We start from the raw sequence: 24657 nt of genomic DNA, 5'->3' as shown, positions 1-24657 counted from the left end.
AGACTAAAGTGTGAGCATTAATTGTTCAGGATATACTGCGAGGACAAACAGACCTTCCTGCAGGACTGTGAGGATGATGGAGAAACAGCAGCTGGAGGCCGACTTCTGCATCTGCTGCAGGTAACACAACACTCCAGAATATTTCATAGCAATCCTTCACCAGTATAGCCTGTTATTGTCATTATCTCATCCAACAATCACATTGTGTTGTTTCATCATCACGTCACTTTTCACCCTTGGAGATGATGGATTAGGAGAACCTAAATCCACACAGACTGCACTGTGAGTGTTCCTAATGCACACGGACTGCAGTCCACGTGGGTGGCACAGTGGTTAGCACTGCTGCCTCGCACCGCCAGGAGCCCGAGTTCCATTCCCGGCTTGGGTCACTGTCTGTGTGGAGCTCGCACGTTCTCCCCATGTCTGCGTGGGTTTTCTCCAGGTGCTCCACTTTCCTCACGCAGTCTGAAAGATGTGCCGATTAGGTGCATTGGCCATGCTAAATTCTCCCTCAGTGTACCCGAACAGACGCCAGAGTGTGGCGACTAGGGGATTTTCAGTTACTCCATTGCAGTGTTAAGGTAAGCCGACTTGTGACACTAATAAATAAACGTAATTTTTTTTAAATGGTTCAAGGTGGTGGTGGTGGCGAAGGGCAGTTATCGAATGTTGGCCTACCCAGCGACGCCCACATCCCCTGGAGAGAATAAGGAAAGACTCCAATGAGTTCATGACATCAGTTCTAGCTTTTTGGAAGAGTTTTCCAATCAGACCCCCACCTCCCCCTGCTCTCCTCCCCCCCCATTAATCTGCAAGTGTTACCTTTTACAAGTATTTATCTGGTTCTCCTTTTGAAAGGTGCTGTTGAATCTGTTTCCACTCCCCTTTCAGGCAACGCTTTCCAGATCAGAAGGACTATCTTCAGATCAATTCTTTCCACCTTGTCCTGAGTTTTCTTCCTCAATTATCTTAAATCTGCGCTCTTCTGTTCACCGATATCAATCCATCACGCAAACCAGCCTCCCATCCACTGTCTACACTTCCCACTGCCTCGGAAAAGCAGCCAGCATAATTAAGGACCCCACGCACCCCGCACATTCTCTCTTCCACCTTCTTCTGTTGGGAAAAAGATACAAAAGTCTGAGGTCACGTACCGACCGACTCAAGAACAGCTTCTTCCCTGCTGTTGGCAGACTTTTGAATGGACCTACCTTAAATTAGGTTTATCTTCCTCTATACCCTAGCTATGACTGTGACACTACATTGTGCTCTCTCTCCTTTCCTTCTCTATGAACGGTATGCTTTGTCTGTATGGCGAGCAAGAAACAATACATGTGACAATAAAAATCAAATCAAATTGACTCTCTGTAACAGGAAACAGTTTCTCCTTATTTGCTCCCAAGGGCCTTTCTACAGTGTGATGCCCAAAGTTAATACACTACACCAGCTAGGGCTTAGCCAGTGATTTATAAAGGTTTATGGAAGTGAGATTTTTATAAATGGACCTTAGCTTTTATTTATAGCAACAGAATTATGTTGAGGCATGGTGATGATAAGATCCCAGCTTCCCAAATCACAGAGGGAAACTTGAAACAGCTGCCAAAACAGTTGCAATTTGTATATTATGAGGAGGCTTTCTGAAATCAGGAAATGATGTCCCCAACTAACTATGATTTTATATTCAAGTAAATATTTATTAAAAACAAATAAAATGGAAAAATACAGGCATGGCTTCACATGGTTATTAACACTTTAAAACCGTTCCGAAGGATCATAACTTAAACGACCTCAGAGTTTACCTTCCTTTCCTACTTATTAACAGTCATAGAATTATAGACTCATAGAAACCCTACAGTGCAGAAGGAGGCCATTTAGCCCATCAAGTCTGGACCGACCACAGTCTCACCCAGGCCCTATCCCTGTAGCACCACACATTTACCCTGTTAATCCCCCTGACACTAGGGTCAATTTAGCACGGCCAATCAACCTAACCTGCACATCTTTGGACTGTGGGAGGAAACCGGAGCACCCGGAGGAAACTCGCGCAGACACGGGAGAACGTGCAAACTTCACACAGATAGTGATCAGAGGCTGGAATTGAACTCAGATCCTGGCGCTGTGAGGCAGGAGTACCAACCACTGTGCCAACGTGCCGGTGCTATAGATTTTTAAATCTGGTTCTCGAACAACTGGTTCTACCAGTTTTTGTCTTGTCCACACAGTGGTCCTCACACTGGCTTTAGCATTTTCTTAAATGTGTTCCTTCCCTTTGATCTCTCCACCTTCTATCGAGTCCCCCAGTAATGCCCTATTCCCAGAACTAATCAAACTCCTTTCAAATAACAAAGAAAATTACAGAATCAGGCCCTTCGGCCCACCAATCCTGTACTGACCATGCTGCCTGACTGAACTAAAACCGCTTACCCTTTTGGGGACCATATCCCTCTATTCCCATCCTATTCATGTACTTGTCAAGATACCCCTTAAAGTCACGATCGCATCCGCTTCCACTACCTCCCCCAGCAGTGAGTTCCAGGCACCCACGACCCTGTATAAATAAAAGAAATCTGCCTCGTACATCTCCTTTAAACCTTGCCCCTCGCACCTTAAACCTGTGCCCCCCCTAGTAATTGACTCTTCCACCCTGGGAAAAAGCTTCTGACTATCCACTCTGTCCATGCCTCTCATAATCTTGTAGATTTCTATCAGGTCCCCCCTCAACCTCCGCTGTTCCAGTGAGAACAAACCAAGTTTCTCCAACCTCTCCTCATAGCTAATACCCTCCATACCAGACAACACCCTGTTAAGTCTTTTCTGTACCCTCTCCAAAGCCTCCACAGAGAAATCATAGAATCCTGACAGTGCAGAAGGAGGCCATTCAGCCCATCGAGTCTGCACTGACCACAATCCCACCCAGGCCCTATCCCCTTATCCCTACATATTTACGCGCTAATCCCTCTAACCTTGGCATCTCAGGTCACTAAGGGGCAATTTTAGCACGGCCAATCAACCTAACCTGCACATCTTTGGAGTGTGGGAGGAAACCGGAGCTCTCAGAGGAAACCCACGCAGACACGGGGAGAACTTGCAAACTCCACACAGACAGTGACCCGAGCCGGGAATCGAACCCAGGTCCCTGGAGCTGTGAAGCAGCAGTGTTAGCCACTGTGCTACCGTGCCGCCATTTTTCTGGTAGTGTGGTGACCAAAATTGAACACGTTGCTTTAGCTCCTTTATTTTGAAAAGTAGACTTTGGATTAGAATCCCTACAGTGCAGAAGAAGGCCATTTGCCCATCGCATCTGCACCGGGCCCTACTCCAGCAACCCCAAATACTTACCCTGCTAATACCCTTGATACTAGGATCAATGTAGCAATGGCCAATCAGCCTAACCCGCATGTCTTTGGACTGTGGGAGGAAACCGGAGCACCCAGAGGAAACCCACGCAGACACGGGGAGGCTGTGCAGGCACCGCACAGACAGTGACCCAAGCTGGGGATTGAACCGGGGCCCCTGGCGCTGTGAGGCAGCAATGCTAACCCACTGTGCCACCGTGTCAGTCACCCACCATTAGGCTTATCACACATTTTGCCTCAATTACAATTTTTACAACCTATATATGTCCCCCTTTGAACTAAAACAATCCACTTCAAGACTACTACTTTTATTGCTCTATGTAAATACTTACTGAAGTTCCAATTGGTTCATTTTAACTTATCAAAATCTCTCCTTACTGTTATTTTAAACCTCGCATTGCTCTGTCTCTTAACTCGATTACAATAATCACACCCCCTCCAGCCTGTTTCGCACTGCATGAGAGAAATGACAGTGATATTGCCAAAAGAAATCTATTCCAATTCCTTGCTTTCTTGACAGCGATCAGCCAGGATTGAACGAGTCCTTTACTCGTGCGTTGTTTTGCTTCGACAGATATTAGATGTTCGAAATGTGCTGGTGGTGGTTTCCCGGTGGTACGGGGGGATCTTACTAGGTCCCGATCGCTTCAAGCACATCAATAACTGTGCAAGGAACTTGCTGGTGGATGAAGGCTACACCGAGTTGGCGGTAAGGTCACACACGTAATAGAGAGCTCAGACTGAGATGGTGAGTACAGGTGATGCCAGGACTGAGACAAGATGGAGTGGCACGGTGGCACAGGGGTTAGCACTGCTGCCACACAGTGCCAGGGACCCGGGTTCGATTCCGGCCTTGGGTCTGTGTGGAGTTTGCATGCTCTCCCCGTGTCTGCGTGGGTTTCCTCCGGGTGCTCCGGTTTCCTCTCTGTCTGAAAGACATGCTTGTTAGGTGCATTGTCTGCGCTAAATTCTCTTCCAGTGCACTGGAGTGTGGCGACTGAGGGATTTTCACAGTAACTTCATTGCAGTGTTAATGTAAGCCTACTAGTGGCACAAATAAACCAACAAGCAAACATAAGATGTGTAGGTTAGAATTGATTAGCCATCGTAAAGTGTGTGAAATTACAGGATAGGGCAGGGTAGAGGGCTTGGGTAAGATACTCTATCAGAGAATCAGTGCAAACTCAATGGGCCGAATGGTCTCTTGTGCACTGTAGGAATTTGATGATGGAGATGTAATTACTAGGTCCTTTCTAGACATAGATAGGATGCAAGACTGGGTGGAGAAGTGGCAGATGGAGTTCAACCCAGATAACTGTGTAATGGACCATTTTGGCAGGTCAAATAGGATGTCAGAATAAAGTATTAATGGTAGGACATAGAACATAGAACACTACAGCACAAACAGGCCCTTCGGCCCACGAGTTGCGCCGATCACATCAACACCTACCAACCTACAGACCTATCTATAACCCTCAATCTCATTAAACCCCATATACTCATCCAGAAGTCTTTTAAAAGACCCCAGCGAGTTCGCCTCCACCACCACTGACGGCAGCCGATTCCATTCACTCACCACCCTCTGAGTGAAAAACTTACCCCTAACATCACTTCTGAACTTCCCTCCTTGCACCTTAAATCTGTGTCCTCTCGTAGCAACCATTTCAACCCGGGGAAATAGCCTCTGAGAGTCCACCCTATCTATTCCCCTCAACATTTTGTTAACTTCTATCAGGTCGCCTCTCAACCTTCGTCTCTCCAGGGAAAAGAGTCCCAGCTCCCTCAACCTAACTTCATAAGGCATGCCTCCCAGTCCAGGCAACATCCTTGTAAATCTCCTCTGTACCCTTTCAATAGCTTCTACATCTTTCCTATAGTGAGGCGACCAGAACTGCGCACAATACTCTAAATGAGGCCTGACAAGGGTCTTATGAAGTTGCAGCATTACCTCCTGACTCCTAAACTCAATCCCTCGATTAATGAAGGCCAGGACACCATACGCCTTCTTGACCACCTCCTCCACCTGCAAGGCCGATTTAAGAGTCCTGTGGACCCGGACCCCTAGATCCTTCTGCTCTTCAACACTACTCAGACTTCTGCCCTTGATAGTGTACTCGTTCATCCCGTTGGTTCTGCCAAAATGGACGACTACACATTTATCCGCGTTGAAGTCCATCTGCCACTTCTCCGCCCAGTCCTGCATCCTATCTATGTCCTGCTGCAACTTTTGCCATCCTTCCAGACCATCCACAACACCACCGACCTTAGTGTCATCAGCGAACTTACTTACCCATCCCTCCACTTCTTCATCCAGGTCATTTATGAAAATGACAAACAACAAGGGTCCCAGAACAGATCCTTGAGGCACTCCGCTGGTGACTGACCTCCATTCAGAAAAAGCCCCATCCACAACCACTCTCTGCCTTCTGCAGGCAAGCCAATTCTGGATCCACAAGGCCAAAGGCCCTTGGATCCCATGCCCTCTCACCTTCTCAAGAAGTCTTGCATGGGGGACCTTATCAAACACCTTGCTGAAGTCCATGTACACTACGTCCACGGCACTTCCTTCATCAATGTGTTCAGTCACATTATCGAAGAACTCAACTAGGCTTGTAAGGCATGACCTGCCCTTGACAAATCCATGCTGACTATTCCTGATCATGTCAAACCTCTCCAAATGTTCGTAAATCTTGTCCCTCAGAAGCCTCTCCATCAGCTTACCAACTACTGAGGTCAGACTCACCGGTCGGTAATTTCCCGGGCTATCTCTGTTCCCTTTCTTGAAAATAGGAACTACATCCGCAATCCTCCAATCCTCCGGAACCTCTCCCGTCTCCATTGACGACGCAAAGATCATCGCCAGGGGCTCTGCAATCTCTTCCCTCGCCTCCCACAGTATCCTGGGGTACATCCCATCTGGTCCAGGCGACTTATCTACCTTGATAGAATTCAAAAGTTCCAACACATCCTCCTCCTTAATATTCACGTACTCAATCCTTTCTATCTGCTGCAAATCCATAACAAAATCTCCCAGATCAGCTTCCACCGTGAATACTGAGGCGAAGTACTCGTTAAGCACCTCTGCCATTTCTTCTGGTTCCACACAAACCTTTCCCCCCTCACCTTTTATAGGTCCTATCCCTTCTCTTCTTATCCTTTTACCTTTCACATATTTATAGAAGGCCTTGGGATTCTCCTTAATCTTACCCGCCAAGGTCTTCTCATGACCCCTCCTGGCTCTCCTAATTTCCCTTTTAAGTTCCTTCCTACAGTCCTTATACTCCTCAAGATCTTTAACCTCTCCTAATTCCCTGAACCTCTTGTACACCTTCCCTTTCCTCCTGACTAGGTTCAACACAGCCTTTGTGCACCACGGTTCCCTTGACCCACCAAAACCCCCTCGTCTCATCGGAACGTTGTCATTCAGAGCTCCAGACACACATTCCTTGAATATCTGCCACCTTCCTTCGGTACTTTTCCCTAAGAACGCCTCCTTCCAGTTTATTTGTCCAAGTATCTTCCTGACTTTTTCGTATCTCCCCTTACCCCAGACAAACACCTTCCTAGCCTGCCTGATCCTATCTCGTTCCAATGCAATTGTGAAGGAGATAGAATTATGGTCACCATTTCCAAGATGCTCTCCTACCGAAAGATCCATCACCTGCCCTGGTTCATTCGCCAGTACCAGGTCAAGTACAGCCTCTCCCCTCGTAGGCTTATACACATACTGTGTCAGGAAACCTTCCTGAACACACCTAACAAACTCCTCCCCATCCAAACCCCTTACCCTAGGGATATTCCAGTCAATGTTTGGGAAATTGAAGTCTCCCATCACGACAACTCTGTTATTAAAACATCTCTCCAGAATCTGTTTCCCTATTTGCACTTCAACTTCCCTGTCACTATTGGGCGGCCTATAGAATACACCCAGCAAAGTTTTCGACCCTTTGCTGTTTGTAACTTCCACCCACAGAGATTCTGTAGACAGTCCCTCCACAACATCCTCTTTCACTGTAGCCATGACACTGTCCCTGATCAACAGTGCCACTCCACCACCCCTTCTGCCACCCTCCCTGTCCTTCCTGAAGCATCTGAAACCTGGCACCTGAAGTACCCAGTCCTGTCCCCGAGACATCCAAGTCTCCGTAATGGCCACCACATCACAATCCCAAACAGCAATCCACGCCCTAAGCTCATCTACCTTATTCACTACACTCCTTGCATTAAAATATATACACTTCAGCCCCTCAGTCTGGGCATTTCCCATCTCCACCGCCTGTCTAACCTCCCTCCCATACTGCCTGCGGTCCTCCCCTACCTGGGAGCGAACCTCCTCCGTCCCAGTCTCCCCATCACAATTCCCTCCCCCCAACCTTTCTAGTTTAAAGTCCCCCCGGTAGCCTTAGCCAGTCTTCCCGCCAAGATATTAGTCCCCCTGGTATTTAAGTGCCACCCGTCCTTACTATACAGGTCCCACCTACCCCTAAAGAGGTCCCAGTGATCTAGGAACCGAAATCCCTGCCCTCTACACCAGTCCCTCAGCCACGCATTCACCCTCCACCTCATTTCATTTCTTCCCTCATTCTCCCGTGGCACAGGCAGCAATCCTGAGATTACTACCTTCGCTTTTCTCTTCCTCAGCTGCCTACCCAGTTCCCTATAGTCCTTTTTCACAAGTGCCTCCCTCTTCTTGCCTACGTCAGTAGTACCTATATGTACTACAACCTCTGGTTCCTCACCCTCCCCTTTCAGGATGTCTGGGACCCGCCCAGAGACATCCCGAATCCCAGCCCCAGGGAGACAAACCACCATCCGCGACTCCCTTCTACGTCCACAAAAACGCCTGTCCGCCCCCCTCACTGTGGAGTCCCCTATTAATACTACCTTTCTGCTCTCTTTTTTGATTTTTTGGCTCACTGGCTCAGCTCCAGAGACCTGGCCACCGCTTCCTCCCTCAGATGAGCTGTCCCCCCCAGTAGTACTCAGGCCGGAGTACTTATTTTGAAGGGGGACATCCACCGGAGTGCTCTCCATCACCCGTGTTTTCCCCTTCCTAATAGTTACCCAAGTGCCCTCATCCCGTTGCCCTGGTGTGACTACTTGTTTATAGCTCCTATCTATAACCTCCTCACTCTCCCGAACGAGCCGAAGGTCCTCGAGCTGCATTTGCAGCTCCTTAACCTGGTTCCGTAGGGTCTGCAGCTCCACACACCGAGCACAGGTGTGGATGTCTGGCAGGCCAGGAGCCTCCAAGACTTCCCACATGTTGCATTGGCAGCAACATACAGGTCTCACACTCATACTTACCCCTTATAGCAACCCAAAGTAAAAAAAAACATAACTTACCTTATCTCTTGGCCCTGTGAGCCAAAGCCCTTACAGCACACACAAAAACAAAAGCAGTCTTACCTGCTCTCAGACAGAGCCCCTCTCTCTCTCTCTCTTTTTTATGTTAGAGGAGGGGGGAGGGCTGGGATACTCTACCTGTGTAGAGTATCGGGAATCCCCTCCGGTCTAATTTATAGTAGGGTGAAAAGAAAACTTGACCCGAGTGCCCTCGCGACTACTTCCGGGGTCAAACTTAAAACAATCAAAAAAAAACCCCACTAAACTCACTAAACAAAGTTAGTTTTTAAAAGAAGGAAAAAGTCGCTGTACTCACCCACAAGCTCTCCACTCACAAATCGCAGCCTCTCTTCAGTGCTCCCACGGAACAATGAGGACTCTTGGCATTGTGGAAGATCAGAAGGATCTTGGGGTCCGGGTTCATAGGACGCTCAAAGCAGCTTCACAGGTGGAGGATGTGGTTAAGAAGGCGAATGGTATACTGGCCTTCATCAATCGAGGTACTGAATTGAGGAGTCGGGAGATAATGCTGCAGCTTTATAAGACCCTGGTCAGACCCCACTTGGAGTACTGTGCTCAGTTCTGGTCGCCTCATTACAGGAAGGATGTGGAAGCTATTGAAAGGGTGCAGAGGAGATTTACAAGGATGTTGCCAAGATTGGGAGGCATGCCTTATGAGGATAGGTTGAGAGAGTTTGGTCTTTTCTCCTTGGGGAGACGAAGGATGAGAGATGACCTGATAGAGGTGTATAAGATGTTGAGAGGTATTGATCAGGTGGATTCTCAGAGGCTTTTTCCCAGGGCTGAAATAAACAAAAAAACAAAGAACAACCCAGCACGGGAAACAGGCCCTTCGGCCCAATGAGTCCGCGCCGCCGCATCATCCTACACCTATTCTACCCTGCATGTCTACAAATGGAACCCCTAACTTAGCCAGATTCAGGGGAGAGTAGTGTCAATGGTTGCCACAAGAGGACACAGGTTTAAGGTGCTGGGGAGCAGGTACAGAGGAGATGTCAGGGGTAAGTTTTTCACTCAGAGGGTGGTGGGTGAGTGGAATCGGCTGCCGTTGGTGGTGGTAGAGGTGAACTCGCTGGGGTCTTTTAAGTGACTTCTGGATGAGTGCATGGGACTTAGTAGGATTGAGGGTTATAGGTAAGCCTAGTAGGGAGGGATATGATTGGTGCAACTTGTGGGCCGAAGGGCCTGTTTGTGCTGTAGTTTTTCAATGTTCTTCTATGTTCTCTTTCTCTGTAATCCAGAAGACTGAGGAATGATGTGATGGAGGTTTTTCAAATTAGGACATTGTACTAAAGGGCAGATATAGAGAGGCAGGGCAGATTGAGAATACTTTTAAAAGGGATTATGGGTTTCTGATCTTTATAAACAGAGATGAGGAAGATATGATAATCCTTTGTAAAACGCTGGCTTGGCCGCAATTTTGGGTGTTGTGTCCAATTTTGGGCACCGCACTTCAGGAAAGATTTAGAGAGAGTGCCAAAAAGATTTTAAGAGAATGGTTCCTGGAGTGAGGAGAGTTGGCAGAGTGGTTGGCATTGCTGCTTCACAAGGCCAGGGACCCGGGTTCGATTCCCGGGTTGGGTCACTGTCTGTGCGGAGTTTGTACGTTCTCCCCGTGTCTGCGTGGGTTTCCTCCGGGTGCTGCGGTTTCCTCCCTCGGTCCTGGTTAGGGTGCATTGACCGTGCTAAATTCTCCCTCCAGTGTACCCGAACAGGCGCCGGAGTGTGGCGACTAGGAGAATTTCACAGTACCTTCATTGTACTGTTAATGTAAGCCTATTTGTGACACTAATAAATAAACTTTAAACTTCAGGTACGAGGATAGATTGGCAAAGATAGGGTTATCTTCCTCGGGGAAGATCAGGTCGAGATGCTCAAAATCATGAGGGGTCTGGGCAGAGTGGATAGGGAGAACTGCTCCCATTGATGGAGGGATCGAGAAGCAGAGGGCACAGGGTTAAGGTGTTAACATAGAACATTACAGCACAAACAGGCCCTTCGGCCCACAAGTTGCGCCGATCATATCCCTACCTACCAGGCCTATCTATAACCCTCAATCCCATTAAATCCCATGTACTCATCCAGGGGTCTTTTAAAAGACCCCAGTGAGTTCGCCTCTACCACCACCGACGGCAGCCGATTCCACTCACTCACCACCCTCTGAGTCAAAAACTTACCCCTGACATCTCCTCTGTACCTGCTCCCCAGCACCTTAAACCTGTGTCCTCTCGTAGCGACCATTTCAGCCCTGGGAAATAGCCTCCGAGAATCCATCCTATCTATTCCTCTCAACGTTTTATAAACCTCTATCAGGTCACCTCTCAACCTTCGTCTCTCCAGGGAGAAGAGACCTAGCTCCCTCAACCTATCCTCAGAAGGCATGCCTCCCAATCCAGGCAACATCCTTGTAAATCTCCTCTGCACCCTCTCAATAGCTTCCACATCCTTCCTGTAGTGAGGCGACCAGAACTGCACACAGTACTCCAAGTGGGGTCTGACAAAACAAGTGTTGGCTAAAGATGATGTGACACAGGAAAGGGAGTGATTAGGGTCTGGAATGTGCTGCCTGAGGGTGAGGAGGATGCAGGTTCAATCGAGGCTTTCTAAAGGGTAAGTACCTGAAACGGGAAGATTTGTGGGGCTGGGGGGGAGTGCGGAGGGGTGTGTCTGAGTGAGTTGTTCTCGCAGAAAGTCAGCGAGAGGCTGAGATGGCTCCTTCTGTTCTGTGATTTCACTTGTGAGGCAGTCATAAAACCAGGGGTTATCGCTATAAAACAATCACTCAGAAATCCAGCAAGGAATTCGGGAGAAGATTGTTTATCCAGAGAGTGGTGCATGCGAATCTGAATCTCACTACTAGAGGGAGTCGTTGAGGTGAATAGTATCGATGATAGATGCGCTTAAGGGGAAAGGCAGATAAACACAGGAGGGAAAAGGAATAGAAAGATATTTTGGTGAAGTGAAAGTAGACAGGGCTGAGGCTTGTGTGGAGGAAAGAATTCGAAACAGGAGGAGGCCATTCAATTCCTCGAACCTGCTCCGACATTCAATACAATCATGGCTAATCTCACCTTGACCTCATCTCCACATTCCTGCCCATTCTTCATAACCCTTCAACCCAACTACTAATTAAAAACCTCTCTGTCTATCTCCCCTAAATTTACTCTATCCTAGCATTCACTGAACTCTGGGGTAACAAATTCCACAGATTCACCACTCTTTGAGAGAAGTCATTTCTCCTCATCTCTGTTTTAAATCTGCCCCCCCCTTATCCTCAAACGATGACCTCTTGGTCTGGATTGTCCCCCATGTCTCCATTGTCAATCCCCTCTCGCATCTTCCGTATCTCAATCAGATCTCCCCTCATCCTCCTAAGCTCCAGAGAGTGTTGGCCTAAATTGCTCAATCTTTCTCCATAAGGCAAACCCCTCATTTGATTTGATTTGATTTATTATTGTCACGTGTTGGGGTACAGTCAAAAGTATTGTTTCTTGCGTGCTATACAGACAAGCATACCATTCATAGAGAAGGAAAGGAGAGAGTGCAGAATGTACAGTCATAGCTGGGGTGTAGAGAAAGATCAACTTAGTGGAATCAATGTAGTGAACCTCCTCTAAATTGCCTTCAACATCCCTCCTCAGTTAGGGGACCAAAACTGTGCACCAGCATAGACCTCTTGGGCCGAATGGCCTACGTCTGGTAATTCTGTAACTGATTTCGTTTATGGTTCAACTAACTCACCTCAGGCAAATACCATGAGCTATTGTTCCCACACCATTTCCCAATTCCCTTCAATGTCTGTCTTAGTGTTGTAGGGAGTTAAAAACATTTCACGACAATAACAGTAACTTGCATTTAGATAGCACCTTCACAGGAGCATTACTAAACAAAATTTGACACAGAACCTTGTAAGGGATTGGATCCATCCCCCCTCAACGCAGGCACTGGGAGTACGTGAGAAATATGTCAGGTTTCGAGTCCACTGCTTTCTCACCCAACCCCAACCCATCATAACTGGGGATAGGTATGGTGCCCACCAGCTTGCCCACTCTCAGGACTATTTAGGGTCTTTGGTGGCCAATTATTGCCCACTTAATGCCCTCAATCCACCTCCACTGTCACAATACACTGGGTAGTGAAAAACGGGCTGGTTCTTCTTTACAACCTTGGTGAAAAGGGGTCACGTCATTCAGTGGGACACATTCTCACCAGGCCTCTTAATCCCGTGCACCGTAACCTTCTCCTTCCCCATCCCTTGGGAAGCTGATCCCTGCCCGCTGTACAAGCCCCGGATCTAGCTGGCCCCAGGTACCATCAGTGATCTCCATGGGTCGTCTTATACTCCTGACGGTGTCTACGACGGAGTTGCCACACCGCCAGCACAGTTAGAATTTGAGCTCGCGAGGGTGAGACTCCCTTCCCCTGTGGGGAGGAAGTTTGACTCGGAGCTTGTTTCGGCTGTCCGAAACAGCGGGGTGGGCTTTTTTTAAAAGTTGGTGGCTTTAGAGTCAACTTCCTTCTGGGTGGGGGATGAGGGTGGAGGGTGGGAATGGTGATGGGAGGGGGAGGGTGCAAACGGTGCATTGGCCTCATCCCTTCCCCTCCCTCCACTCGGAAATGTTAGGAGAGATGATGAAAGGCTTGGTCAAAGACATAGAATCCTACAGAGCAGAAGGAGGCCATTCAGCCCATCAAGTCAGCAAGTTTTTTAGGGCGATGGGTGCCTGGAACCCGCTGCCGGGGGAGGTAGTGGAAGCGGATACGGTAGTGACTTTTGAGGGGCGTCTTGACGAGTGCATGAATCGGATGGGAATAGAGGGGTATGGTCCCCGGAAGGGTAGGGGGTTTTAGTTCAGTTGGGCAGCATGGTCGGTGCAGGCTTGGAGGGGCCAAAGGGCCTGTTCCTGTGCTGGAATTTTCTTTGTTCTTTGTTTTTTTTTGTTCCTGCACCAATCACAGACCCACCCAGGCCCTATTCCCGTAACCCCACACACTTACCCTACTAACCCACTCTTTGGACGTGAGAGGGCAATTTAGCTCGGTCAATCCCCCTAACCTACCCATAGAATCATAGAACTCCTACAATGCAGAAAGAGGCCATTCGGTCCATCGAGCCTGCACCAACTCTCCGACAGAGCATCCCACCCAGGCCTCATCCCCATAATCTCATATACTTACACTGTTAAAGTTTATCTATTTGTCACAAGTGGGCTCAGATTAACACTGCAATGAAGTCACTGTGAAAATCCCCTAGTCACTGCACTCCGGCGCCTGTTCGGGTGCACTGAGGGAGAATTTAGCACGGGCCAACACACCCTAATCAGCACGTCTTTCAGACTGTGGGAGGAATCCGGAGCACCCGGAGGAAACCCATGCAGACGCAGGGAGAATGTACAGTCTCCACACAGACAGTGACCTGAGGCTGGAATTGAACCCAAGACTGCAGTTATATAGTGCCTTTCATAACCACATGAATATCTTAAACTCAACATGACAGGGTGCACACTGAAATGTTTCCCCATGCAGGAGACTCTCAGAGGCTATCATACCATCGTACCATTTTGGTACAATGTCCTTGACTTTTTTAATGCTGTCTATGGATTTCTAGATATCTCTGCTCCTCTATAGATCCTACCCCCTTGTCAATAACACTGAAATTGAATCTTCTCAAAGTAACTCCACAGAATGTCAGTGATGCTGGCTGGGCCAGAACTTATTGTCCATCCGTAACAATCCTCCATTTCAGAGGGCGTGTGGAAGACAACCTATCCATCTGCAGAAGGATCTAGATAGGCTGGGCGAATGGGCCAGGAAATGGCAAATGGAATTTAATGTTGGCAAGTGCGAGGTGGTCCACTTTGGTAGGAAGAATGGTAGGAAGGACTATTACTTACGTGGCGAAAAACTGCAGCAGGCGACGGTGCAGAGGGACCTCGGGGTCCTTGTGCATGAGTCGCAAAAACCCAGCTTGCAGGTGCAGCAGGTGGTCAGGAAGGCGAATGGGATGCTGGCCTTCATCGCGAGGGGGATTGAATATAAAAGTAGGGAGGTCTTGCTGCGGCTGTATAGGGCATTGGTGAGGCCGCAGCTGGAGTACTGTGTGCAGTTTTGGGCGCCGCACCTGCGCAAGGATATTTTGGCCCTGGAGGGAGTGCAGAGGAGGTTTACTAGGCTGATACCGGAGTTGAGGGGATTGAGCTATGAGGAGAGGCTGAATAAACTAGGCTTGTACTCGTTAGAGTTTAGAAGAATGAGGGGAGATCTCATTGAGACGTATAAGATGATGAATGGGATGGATAGGATAGAGGTGGAGAGACTCTTCCCGCTCAAAAAAGACAGTAGGACTAGGGGGCACAGCCTCAAGATAAAGGGGAGGCGGTTTAGAACGGAGTTGAGGAGGAACTTCTTCACTCAAAGGGTGGTGAATCTCTGGAATTCTCTGCCCGTTGAAGTGGTGGAGGCTGCCTCGCTAAATATTTTTAAGAAGCGGGTTGATGGGTTCTTGATAAGAGAGGGGATTAAGGGTTATGGGGAGAGGGCGGGAAAGTGGAACTGAGCCACAACAGATCAGCCATGATCTTATTGAATGGCGGGGCAGGCTTGAAGGGCTGGATGGCCTACTCCTGCTCCTATTTCTTATGTTCTTATGTTCTTATCTGGAGTCACGTGTAGGCCAGACCAAGTAAGGACGGCAGATTTCCTTCCAGAAAGGACATTAGTGAACCAGATGGATTTTTCTGGTACTTGACGATGGTTTCATGGTCATCATCAGAGCTTTGATGGATTCAAATTTCTCCATCTCTGTGGCGGGCTTTGAACCTGGGCCCCCTGATCTTTTTCTGGGTTACTAGCCTACTGACAAATTCACTGTGCCATGGGCAGCTCAGTAACACAGTGGTTAACACTGCTGCCTCTCAGCACCAGGGACATAAGAACACAAGAACGTAAGAACATAAGAACATAAGAAATAGGAGCAGGAGTAGGGACCAGGGCTCTATTCCCGGCTTGGGTGACTGACTGTGCGGAGTCTGCGCATTCTCCCCGTGTCTGCGTGGCTTTCCTCTGAGTGCTCCAGTTTCCTCCCATAGTCCAAAAATGTGCCGATTAGGTGCATTGGCCATGCTAAATTCTCCTTCAGTGTACCCGAACAAGTGCTGGAGTGTAACGACGAGGGGATTTTCACAGTAACTTCATTGCAGTGTTAACGTAAGCCTACTTGTGACACAAATAAATCAACTTTAAACTTGAAAACTCCCTGTAACGACTTTAATCAGGCAATTGAGGTTGGCCTGTTACAATTTGAACTCCCTGATTAACAGAATCCCTACAGTACAGAAGAGGCCATTCAGCCCATCGAGCCTGCACTGACCACAATCCCATCCAGGCCCTATTCCAGTAACCCCACTCATTTAGCCTGCTAATCCCCCGACACTTGGGTCAATTTAGCATGGCCAATCAACCTAACCCACACATTTCTGGAGTGTGGGAGAAAAGCGGAGCACCCGGAGGAAACCCACACAGACATGGGGAGAGTTAGAGGCAAAATTGTTGGGCCAACTGGGGAGTCTCTTGCTTTGCACATAACTAGGCGCGTCAGTTCCTCTGGGACTCCGAGTGTAGATGGGCCAATCAGGGAGCCTCTTGCTTTGCACATAACTAGGTGCGTCAGTTCCTCTGGGACTCCGAGTGTAGATGGGCCAATCAGGGAGCCTCTTGCTTTGCACATAACTAGGTGCGTCAGTTCCTCTGGGACTCCGAGTGTAGATGGGCCAATCAGGGAGCCTCTTGCTTTGCACATAACTAGGTGCGTCAGTTCCTCTGGGACTCCGAGTGTAGATGGGCCAATCAGGGAGCCTCTTGCTTTGCACATAACTAGGCGTGTCAGTTCCTCTGGGACTCCGAGTGTGGATGGGCCAATCAGGGAGCCTCTTGCTTTGCACATAACTAGGCGTGTCAGTTCCTCTGGGACTCCGAGTGTGGATGGGCCAATCAGGGAGCCTCTTGCTTTGCACATAACTAGGCGCGTCAGTTCCTCTGGGACTCCGAGTGTCGGCTGCGAGCTCTGTCTGCTGCTGTCAAACGTGTAAATGAAGGGATTTTGGTGAAGGGATTTCCACCTCCGAGGACTTACTGCACTCACCCGCTTCCCTATCTTGAACTGCGTCTGCCAGAGTTTAGCCCATCACTTCATCCATCAAAAACCCCTTTTTGCACAACTCCAGCCCACGCCAAACACTCTGCCACTTAGATTCGGTGCCTGGAACTGCACCCTTCAAGCTGCTGACTGAACCAAGACGTTCTCTCTGCTTTTATTTCAGGGTGAGGGGCAAAGGCTGTCGATGAAGAGGAAGAAACAGAAAGGCAAGAAGTGAAAGTGATCAGTGGAAAGGACGCAGGGATTTTCTAATGAATGAGCCTGTGCCAGAGCCACTAACACTCCGCTTTTGACAAATTTTGATCGGTCCCAAATATTTCACATCGGCCAACAAAGGGATGAGAACGGGAATAACCAACCTGAATCCACCCTATTCCTCTCTCTCGTCATATTCCACAAGCAGCAGCTCCTCGGATCTACAGTCTGTGCGGTTCCCTCTGGTTACACGCTCCCCGGGGGAAACTCAAACCAAGACAGTTATTTGCTTTACATTCCCCCCCCGAATCCCGGGGGGGGGGGGGGAAAGAAAAATGGAAGTTTTGGGTAGGAAGCCCTTTGCCTGCGAGCATTAATGTTTAAAGAAGGCGGCTTAACTTCATGCAAAATTCATGGCGTGTGTAATATTCAAATACACGTAGATTCATGTTTTGAAATGACTGGCAAATGTCGCGCTGCACGCAGGCTCTGTGAAGGAGGGGGGAGGGCTTTGCTCACACAGGGACCGTTGCAAAAGGAATCACGTTCCCCGGTATGTACGCCGCAGATCCCCAAGAGAAAGGGACAGTTTCTACAGCCAATTACACAGCGGCCTCACAGCGCCAGGAACTCGGGTTCGATTCCCGGCTCGGGTCACCGTCTGTGCAGAGTCTGCACGTTCTCCCCGTGTCTGCGTGGGTTTCCTCCGGGTGCTCCGGTTTCCTTCCACAGTCCGAAAGACGTGCCGGTTAGGGTGCCTTGGCCGTGCTAAGTTCTCCCTCAGTGTACCCGAACAGGCGCCGGAGTGTGGGATTTTCACAGTAACTTCATTGCCGTGTTAATGTAAGCCTACTTATTAATAAATAAATAATACACGGAGTCCTGATCTTCAGTATTCTGGCCTTTAAATCCCAATTGTAGAATGATACAGGCCATTCAGCCCACTGTGCCTGTACTGACTCAATATCTAACTCATCACTCCCCTCTTAGTTCCTCATCGACCTGCGCTTTCTCCTCTTTCCGAGTATTTATCTAACTCCCTACTGCGAGTTACAGAACGCTTGGAGAGGAACCTGTAGGAGGCGGAAGGTGGTCTGCAAGGAAGCTTGTCGAAACAGTGCATCTTGTGGATGGCAGAATCTGCTACTCTGTGCAAGGAGGGAGTGAGTGTGTAAGGTGGTGAATGGGGTACCGATCGAGTGGGAGGCTTTGTCCTGGGTAGGAGCTTCTCGAGTGTTGTTAGAGTTGCGCTCACCCAGGCAAGTGAAGTCCAAAGATGTGCAGGTGAGGTTGTTTGGCCGTGCTAAATTGACTCTAGTGTCAGGGGGATTAGCAGGGTAAATATGCAGATTTGTTGGAATGGGGCTTGGGTGGGATTGTGGACGGTGCAGTCTCGATGGGCCAATCCTTCTGCACTGTGGAGATCCTATGGAGAGCATTCCGTCACACTCCTAACTGGTACCTTGTAGATGGTGGACAGGCTCTGGGGAGTCAGGAGGTGAGTTACCTCCCTCTTAGCCTCTGACCTGCTTTTCATGTGGTGAGTCTAGCCGAGTTTCTGATGCTGCCTGCCAGCAGTGTTGATGGCACTGCTCATGTCCCTGGATCCCTCTGAATCTCAGGGCTCTGCAATCTCTCACCAGTCAGATAAAATGCTTTCTTTAAAATCCTTCCTGCCAAAATGGAGAATTTCGCATTTTCTCACATTATTCTCTATTTGCCAGATTTTCTTTCCACTCATTAACCTATCGATGTCCTTTGTAGCCTCCTTATGTCCCCTTCACAACTTACATTCCTACCTATTTTTGTGATATCAGCAAATTTACCAACCTAACCTATTCCTTCATCTAAATGAAGTGGCGGCACGGTGGTTAGCACAGCTGCCTCACAGCGCCAGGGACCCGGGTTTGATTCCTGGCTTGGGTCACCGTCTGTGTGGAGTTTGCATGTTCTCCCCGTGTCTGCGCGGGCTTTCTCCGGGTGCTCCGGTTTCCTCCTACACTCCGAAAGATGTGTGGGTTAGGCCATGCTAAATTGCCCAGGGGGGCTAGTAGATTAACTATATGGTGTTACAGGAATAGGGCCTGGGTGAGATTGTTGTTGGTGCTGGCTTGATGGGCCTCCTTCTGCACTGTAGGGATTCGATGATCAATCATTTATATAAATTGTAAAAAGTCGGGGTTCCAGCACTGGTCTATGTGGCACATCACTTTTCACACCCTGCCAACCAGAAAAAAGACCCATTTATACCAGCTCCCTCTATCTTATTAACTAACCAATCTTCTACCCATACCAGTTTGTTACCCCGCCTAGACCATTAGCTCTTATGTTCTGCGATAACCTTCAATGTAACTCTTTAGCAAATGCTTTCAGGAGGGAATTGCTTAAGTACCTGTGAAGGAAGAATGTGTGGAGTTACGGGGTGAAGGTGTTGGAGTGACGCTGGCTGAATTGTTCCTTCAAGGAACCAGGGCAGATCTGACTGCCTGAATGGCCTCCTGGCCTGTAACAAGTCTCTGAATCTGAGCAGGTGCTGTGAGTGGCTTGCCGGGCCATTTCAGAGGGCAGTTCAGAATCATCTACATTGCTGTGGCTCTGGAGTCCACATGTAGGCCAGGCCGGGTAAGGACGGCAGATTTCCCTCCTCTGAAAAACATTAGTTTAATGAATCAGATGGGATTATTATAGAATCCCTGCAGTGCACAAGGAGGCTGTACAAAGAATAAAGAAAATTACAGCACAGGAACAGGCCCTTCGGCCCTCCAAGCCTGCACCGACCATGCTGCCCTACTGAACTAAAACCCCCTACCCTTCCGGGGACCATATCCCTCTATCCCCATCCTATTCATGTATTTACCAAGCCCCTTAAAAGTCACTACCATATCCACTTCCACCACCTCCCCCGGCAGCGAGTTCCAGGCACCCACCACCCTCTGTGTAAAAAATCTGCCTCATCCATCTGCTTTAAACCTTGCCCCTCGCACCTTAAACCAGTGCCTCCTAGTAATTTGACTCTTCCGCCCTGGGACAGAGCTTCTATCTATCCACTCTGTCCCTACCTCTTGCAGACTTCTATCAGGTCACCCCTCAACCTCCGTCGCTCCTGTGAGAACAAATTCGGCCCATTAAGTTTGCACCGACCGCAACTCCATCCAGGCTCTATCCCCATAACCCCATGCATTTACCTTAGTTAGCCCCCCCTGACCTGGCCAATCCACCTAACCTGCACATCTTTGGAATATGGCGGAAACTGGAGGAAACCCATGCAGATATGGGGAGAATGTGCAGACTCCACATACACGGTGACCCGAGCTGGGAATCGAACCCAGGTCCCTGGTGCTGCTTCAGGCCACCGTGCTGCCCTATTTGTACAACAAAACAGTAGCTTCACGATCATCACCAGAGAAGCTATAGTTTTATTTATTTTGTTTATTAGTGTTGCAAGTTGGCTTACATTAACACTGCACTGAAGTTACTGTGAAAATCCCCTAGTTGCCACTCTCCAGTGCCTGTTCGGGTACACTGAGGGAGAATTTAGCACGGCCAATGCATCTAACCAGCAGGTCTTTCGTACTGTGGGAGGAAACCGGAGCACCCGGAGGAAACCCACGCAGACAATTGGGAGAACATTACAGGGACTTTTAAAGTTTATTTACTAGTGTCACTAGTAGGCTTACATTAACACTGCAATCAAGTTACTGTGAAAATCCTCCAGTCGTCACAGTCTGGCACCTATTCGGGTAGCCTGAGGGAGAACTTAGCACAGCCAGTGCACCCTAACCAGCACATCTTTTGGACTACGGGAGGAAACTGAAGCACCCAGAAGAAACCCACGCAGACATGGGGAGAAGGTGCAGCCTCCACGCGCACAGGTGACCCAAGCCGGGAATTGAACCCAGCTCCCTGGAGCTGTGAGGCAGCAGTGCTAACCTCTGTGCCACCGTGCTGCCCATATTCTTGATAATTATTAATTTAATTTCTCCCACCCACCCAACCAGCCTCCTGCTGCTGAGATGGAATTTGATGTATGTTTCTGGAACATTCATCCAAGTTTAGGATTATGAATCATTGAGCGTTATCACTAGGCCACCTTCACCCTTTCCCAATTGGTTATCGTTGGGTGAGAAAAATGTTATCTTATTGTGGAATTCTTCAAACTATTCAAATAATTCCTGTAATTATTCCTTAAACTGAAAATGGAGTATTTTTTGTGGATTTAAATGAATTACTTTCAGTTTTGTAATTCTCCCTTTGTGGTGAGAACCTCTTCACCTGAACTGACCCGACTGAAATAAATAAATTGCCTTCTTTGATTTGATTTATTATCGTCACATGTATTAGTATACAGTGAAAAGTATTGTTTCCTAGGCACTATACAAACCATACTGTTCATAGAGAAGGAAAGGAGAGAGTGCAGAATGTAGTGTTACAGTCATAGCTAGGGATTGGAGAAAGATCAACTTAATGCGAGGCAGGTCCATTCAAAAGTCTGGCAACAGCAGGGAAGAAGCTGTTCTTGAGTCGTTTGGTACATGACCTCAGACTTTTGTATCTTTTTCCTGAAGGAAGAAGGTGGAAGAGAGAATGTCCGGGGTGCGTGGGGTCCTTAATTATGCTGGCTGCTTTTCTGAGGCAGCAGGAAGTGTAGACAGAGTCAATGGATGGGAGGTTGGTGATGGATTGGGCTACATTCATGACCTTTTGTAGTTCCTTGCGGTCTTGGGCAGAGCAGGAGCCCAGACCAAGCTGTGATACAACCAGAAAGAATGCTTTCTATGATGTATTTGTAAAAGCTGGTGAGAGTCGTAGCCGACATGCCAAATTTCCTTAGTCTTCTGAGAAATTAGAGGCATTGGTGGGGCTTTCTTAACTATAGTGGCAATGTGGGAAGACCAAGACAGGTTGTTGGTGATTTGGACACCTAGAAACTTGAGACTTTTGACCATTTTTACTTCATCCCCATTGATGTAGACAGGGACATGTTCTCCACTACGCTTCCTGAAGTCAATGACAATCTCCTTCATTTTGTTGACATTGAGGGAGAGATTATTGTTGCTGCACCGGTTCACCGGATTCTTTATTTCATTCCTGTACTGTGTCTCGTCATTATTTAAGGTCCGATCCACTACGGTGGTGTTGTCAGTAAACTTGAAAATTGAATTGGAGGGGAATTTGGCTGCACAGTCATTGGTGTATAAGGAGTATAGTCGGGGGCTGAGAACACAGCCCTGTGGGGCACCGGTGTTGAGGATGACCGTGGAGGAGATGTTGTTGCCTGTCCTTACTGATTGTGGTCTGTGAGTTAGGAAGTTCAGGATCCAGTCGCAGGGCGAGATGCCAAGGCCCAGACCACGGAGTTTGGAGATGAGTTTTGTAGGAATAATGATGGCTGAGCTGTAGTCAATAGATAGGAGTCTGACATAGGTATCCTTGTTAGCTGGGTGATCCAGGGTTGAGTACAGGGCCAGGGAGGTGGTGTCTGCTGTGGACCTGTTGTGGCAGTAGGCGAACTAACCTTTTGAAGCACTTTGTAACGATGGATGTCAGAGCCAGTAGCTGATAGTCATTAAGGCACACTGCTTGGGTTTCCTTAGGTACTGGGATGATGGTCCTTTCCTTTAGAAAGCAAAAGAAAAATGGATAAAATAACAAATAAAAAAGTCTTTTTTCTATGGATAGACCCATATCGCACGGAGTGCAGCGGTTCAAGAAGATGGCTTTCCAGGGGCAATTAGGGATGGGCAATAAATGTTGGCCTCATTCATATACTGTGAACAAATTTAAAGAATAGTTCCTGAGCATATTATTCTCTCCCAGTACAGTTACAACACTGGCATCTATCTGACAATGTGGAAAATTGCCCAGGTATGTCCTCTACACAAAAAGCCAGACAAATCCAACCCGGCCAATTACAATCCAGTCTACTCTCCATCATCAATAAAATGATGGAAGGGGTCATCGACAGCTCTATCAAGCAGTATCTGCTCAGCAATAACCTGCTCAGTGATGCCCAGTTTGGGTTTCACCAGGGTCACTCAGCTCCTGACCTCATTAAAGCCTTGGTTCAAATACGGACAAAAGAGCTGAATTCCAGAGGTGAGGTGAGAGTGAGAGCCCCTCAACATCAAGCAGTATTTCACCAAATTGGCATCATGAAGACCTAGCGAAACTGGAATCGATGGGTATCAGGGGACAAACTCTCCGCTGGTTGGAGTCATACCTGGTACATAGGAAGATGGTTGTGGTTGTGGAGGGTCAGTCATCTCAGCTCCAGGACATCTCTACAGGAGTCCCTCAGGGTAGGCCCTAGGCCCAACAATCTTCAGCTGCTTCATCAATGACCTTCCCTCTGTCATAAGGTCAGAAGTGGGAATGTTCACTGATGGTTGCAGAATGTTCACCATTTGCGACTCCTCAGACACGGAAGCAGCCCATGTTCAAATGCAACAAGATCTCAACAATATCCAGGCCTGGGTTGACAAGTGGCAAGTAGCAATTGCGTCACACAAACGCCAGGCAATGACCATCATCAATAAGAGACACTCTAACCACTGCCCCTTGACGTTCAATAGTGTTACATCACTGAGTTCCTGACTGTCAACAATGTTGGGTTTACCATTGACCAGAAACTCAACTGGACTCACCACATTAGCGCAGTGGCTACAAGAGCAGATCAGAGGCTGGGAATACTGCAGCAAGCACCCCACCTCCTGACTCCCCAAAGCCTGTCCACCATCTACAAGACACAAGTCAGGAGTGTGATGGAATACTCCCCACTTGCCTGGATGGGTGCAGCTCCAATAACGCTCAAGAAGCTCAACACCACCCAGGACAAAGCAGCCCCACTGGATTGGCACCCTATCTACAAACATTCAATCCCTCCACCACCGACGCTCAGTAGCAGCAGTGTGTACTGTCTACAAGATGCACTGCAGCAATTCACCAAAGATCCTTAGACAGCACCTTCCAAACCCATGACCACTTCCATCTAGGAGGGTGAGGGCTGCAGATACATGGGGAGACCACCACCTGCAAGTTCCCCTCTGAGCCGCTCACCATCCTGACTTGGAAATATATCGCCATTCCTTCGTGGATCAGAATCCTGGAATTCCCTCCCTAATGACATTGTGGGTCAGCCCACAGAACATGGACTGCAGCGATTCAAGAAGGCAGCTCCCCACCACCTTCTCAAGGGGCAATTAGGGATGGGCAATAAATGCTGGCCCAGCCAGCGACGCCCATGTCCCACAAATGAATAAAACAAGTTAATGCCATCAGCTTTGAAGAAAATAGATAAAAATTGACGTAAAAGAAGAAAATGCCGGAATTATTCAGTTGGTATAGCAACATCCGTAGAGAAAGGAGCAAGGTGGGGGGAGGGGTATTTTCTAACCGTTCTCACCAATGGGATCTTCTGATCGTGTTGACGGTCCCTCCCCCCGGCAACAGGTGTTGGATTTGACGGGAAGCCTCTTGACAGCGACGGGACCAGGAGGTCCCACCATTGGCCAATGGCTGGCCTCCTCCAGCCACCAAGAAACGCCGTAGGGCTCATGGGAAATCCTCCCCAGCGGCTGGAGTTTT

At 48.4% G+C, this 24657-nt stretch overlaps 1 protein-coding gene across 1 annotated transcript in view; it reads left to right on the top strand.

Annotated features, from left to right (window-relative positions):
- impact (impact RWD domain protein) overlaps positions 1-21391 on the top strand; it is a 54171-nt gene extending 32780 nt beyond the window's left edge. Inside the window, exons 9-11 of the mRNA XM_080194753.1 lie at positions 30-120; positions 3931-4065; positions 17042-21391. Coding sequence (XP_080050879.1) covers positions 30-120; positions 3931-4065; positions 17042-17095 — 280 coding nt within the window. The 3' untranslated portion in view covers positions 17096-21391. The remainder of the gene's footprint in view (positions 1-29; positions 121-3930; positions 4066-17041) is intronic.
- The last annotated feature ends 3266 nt before the right edge of the window (positions 21392-24657 follow it).

The sequence above is a fragment of the Carcharhinus amblyrhynchos genome, chromosome 8, assembly GCF_965287045.1.
Source record: "Carcharhinus amblyrhynchos chromosome 8, sCarAmb.v2.hapA, whole genome shotgun sequence".
NCBI classification, from domain to species: domain Eukaryota; kingdom Metazoa; phylum Chordata; class Chondrichthyes; order Carcharhiniformes; family Carcharhinidae; genus Carcharhinus; species Carcharhinus amblyrhynchos.
This window is presented reverse-complemented; position numbering and strand designations above follow the sequence as displayed.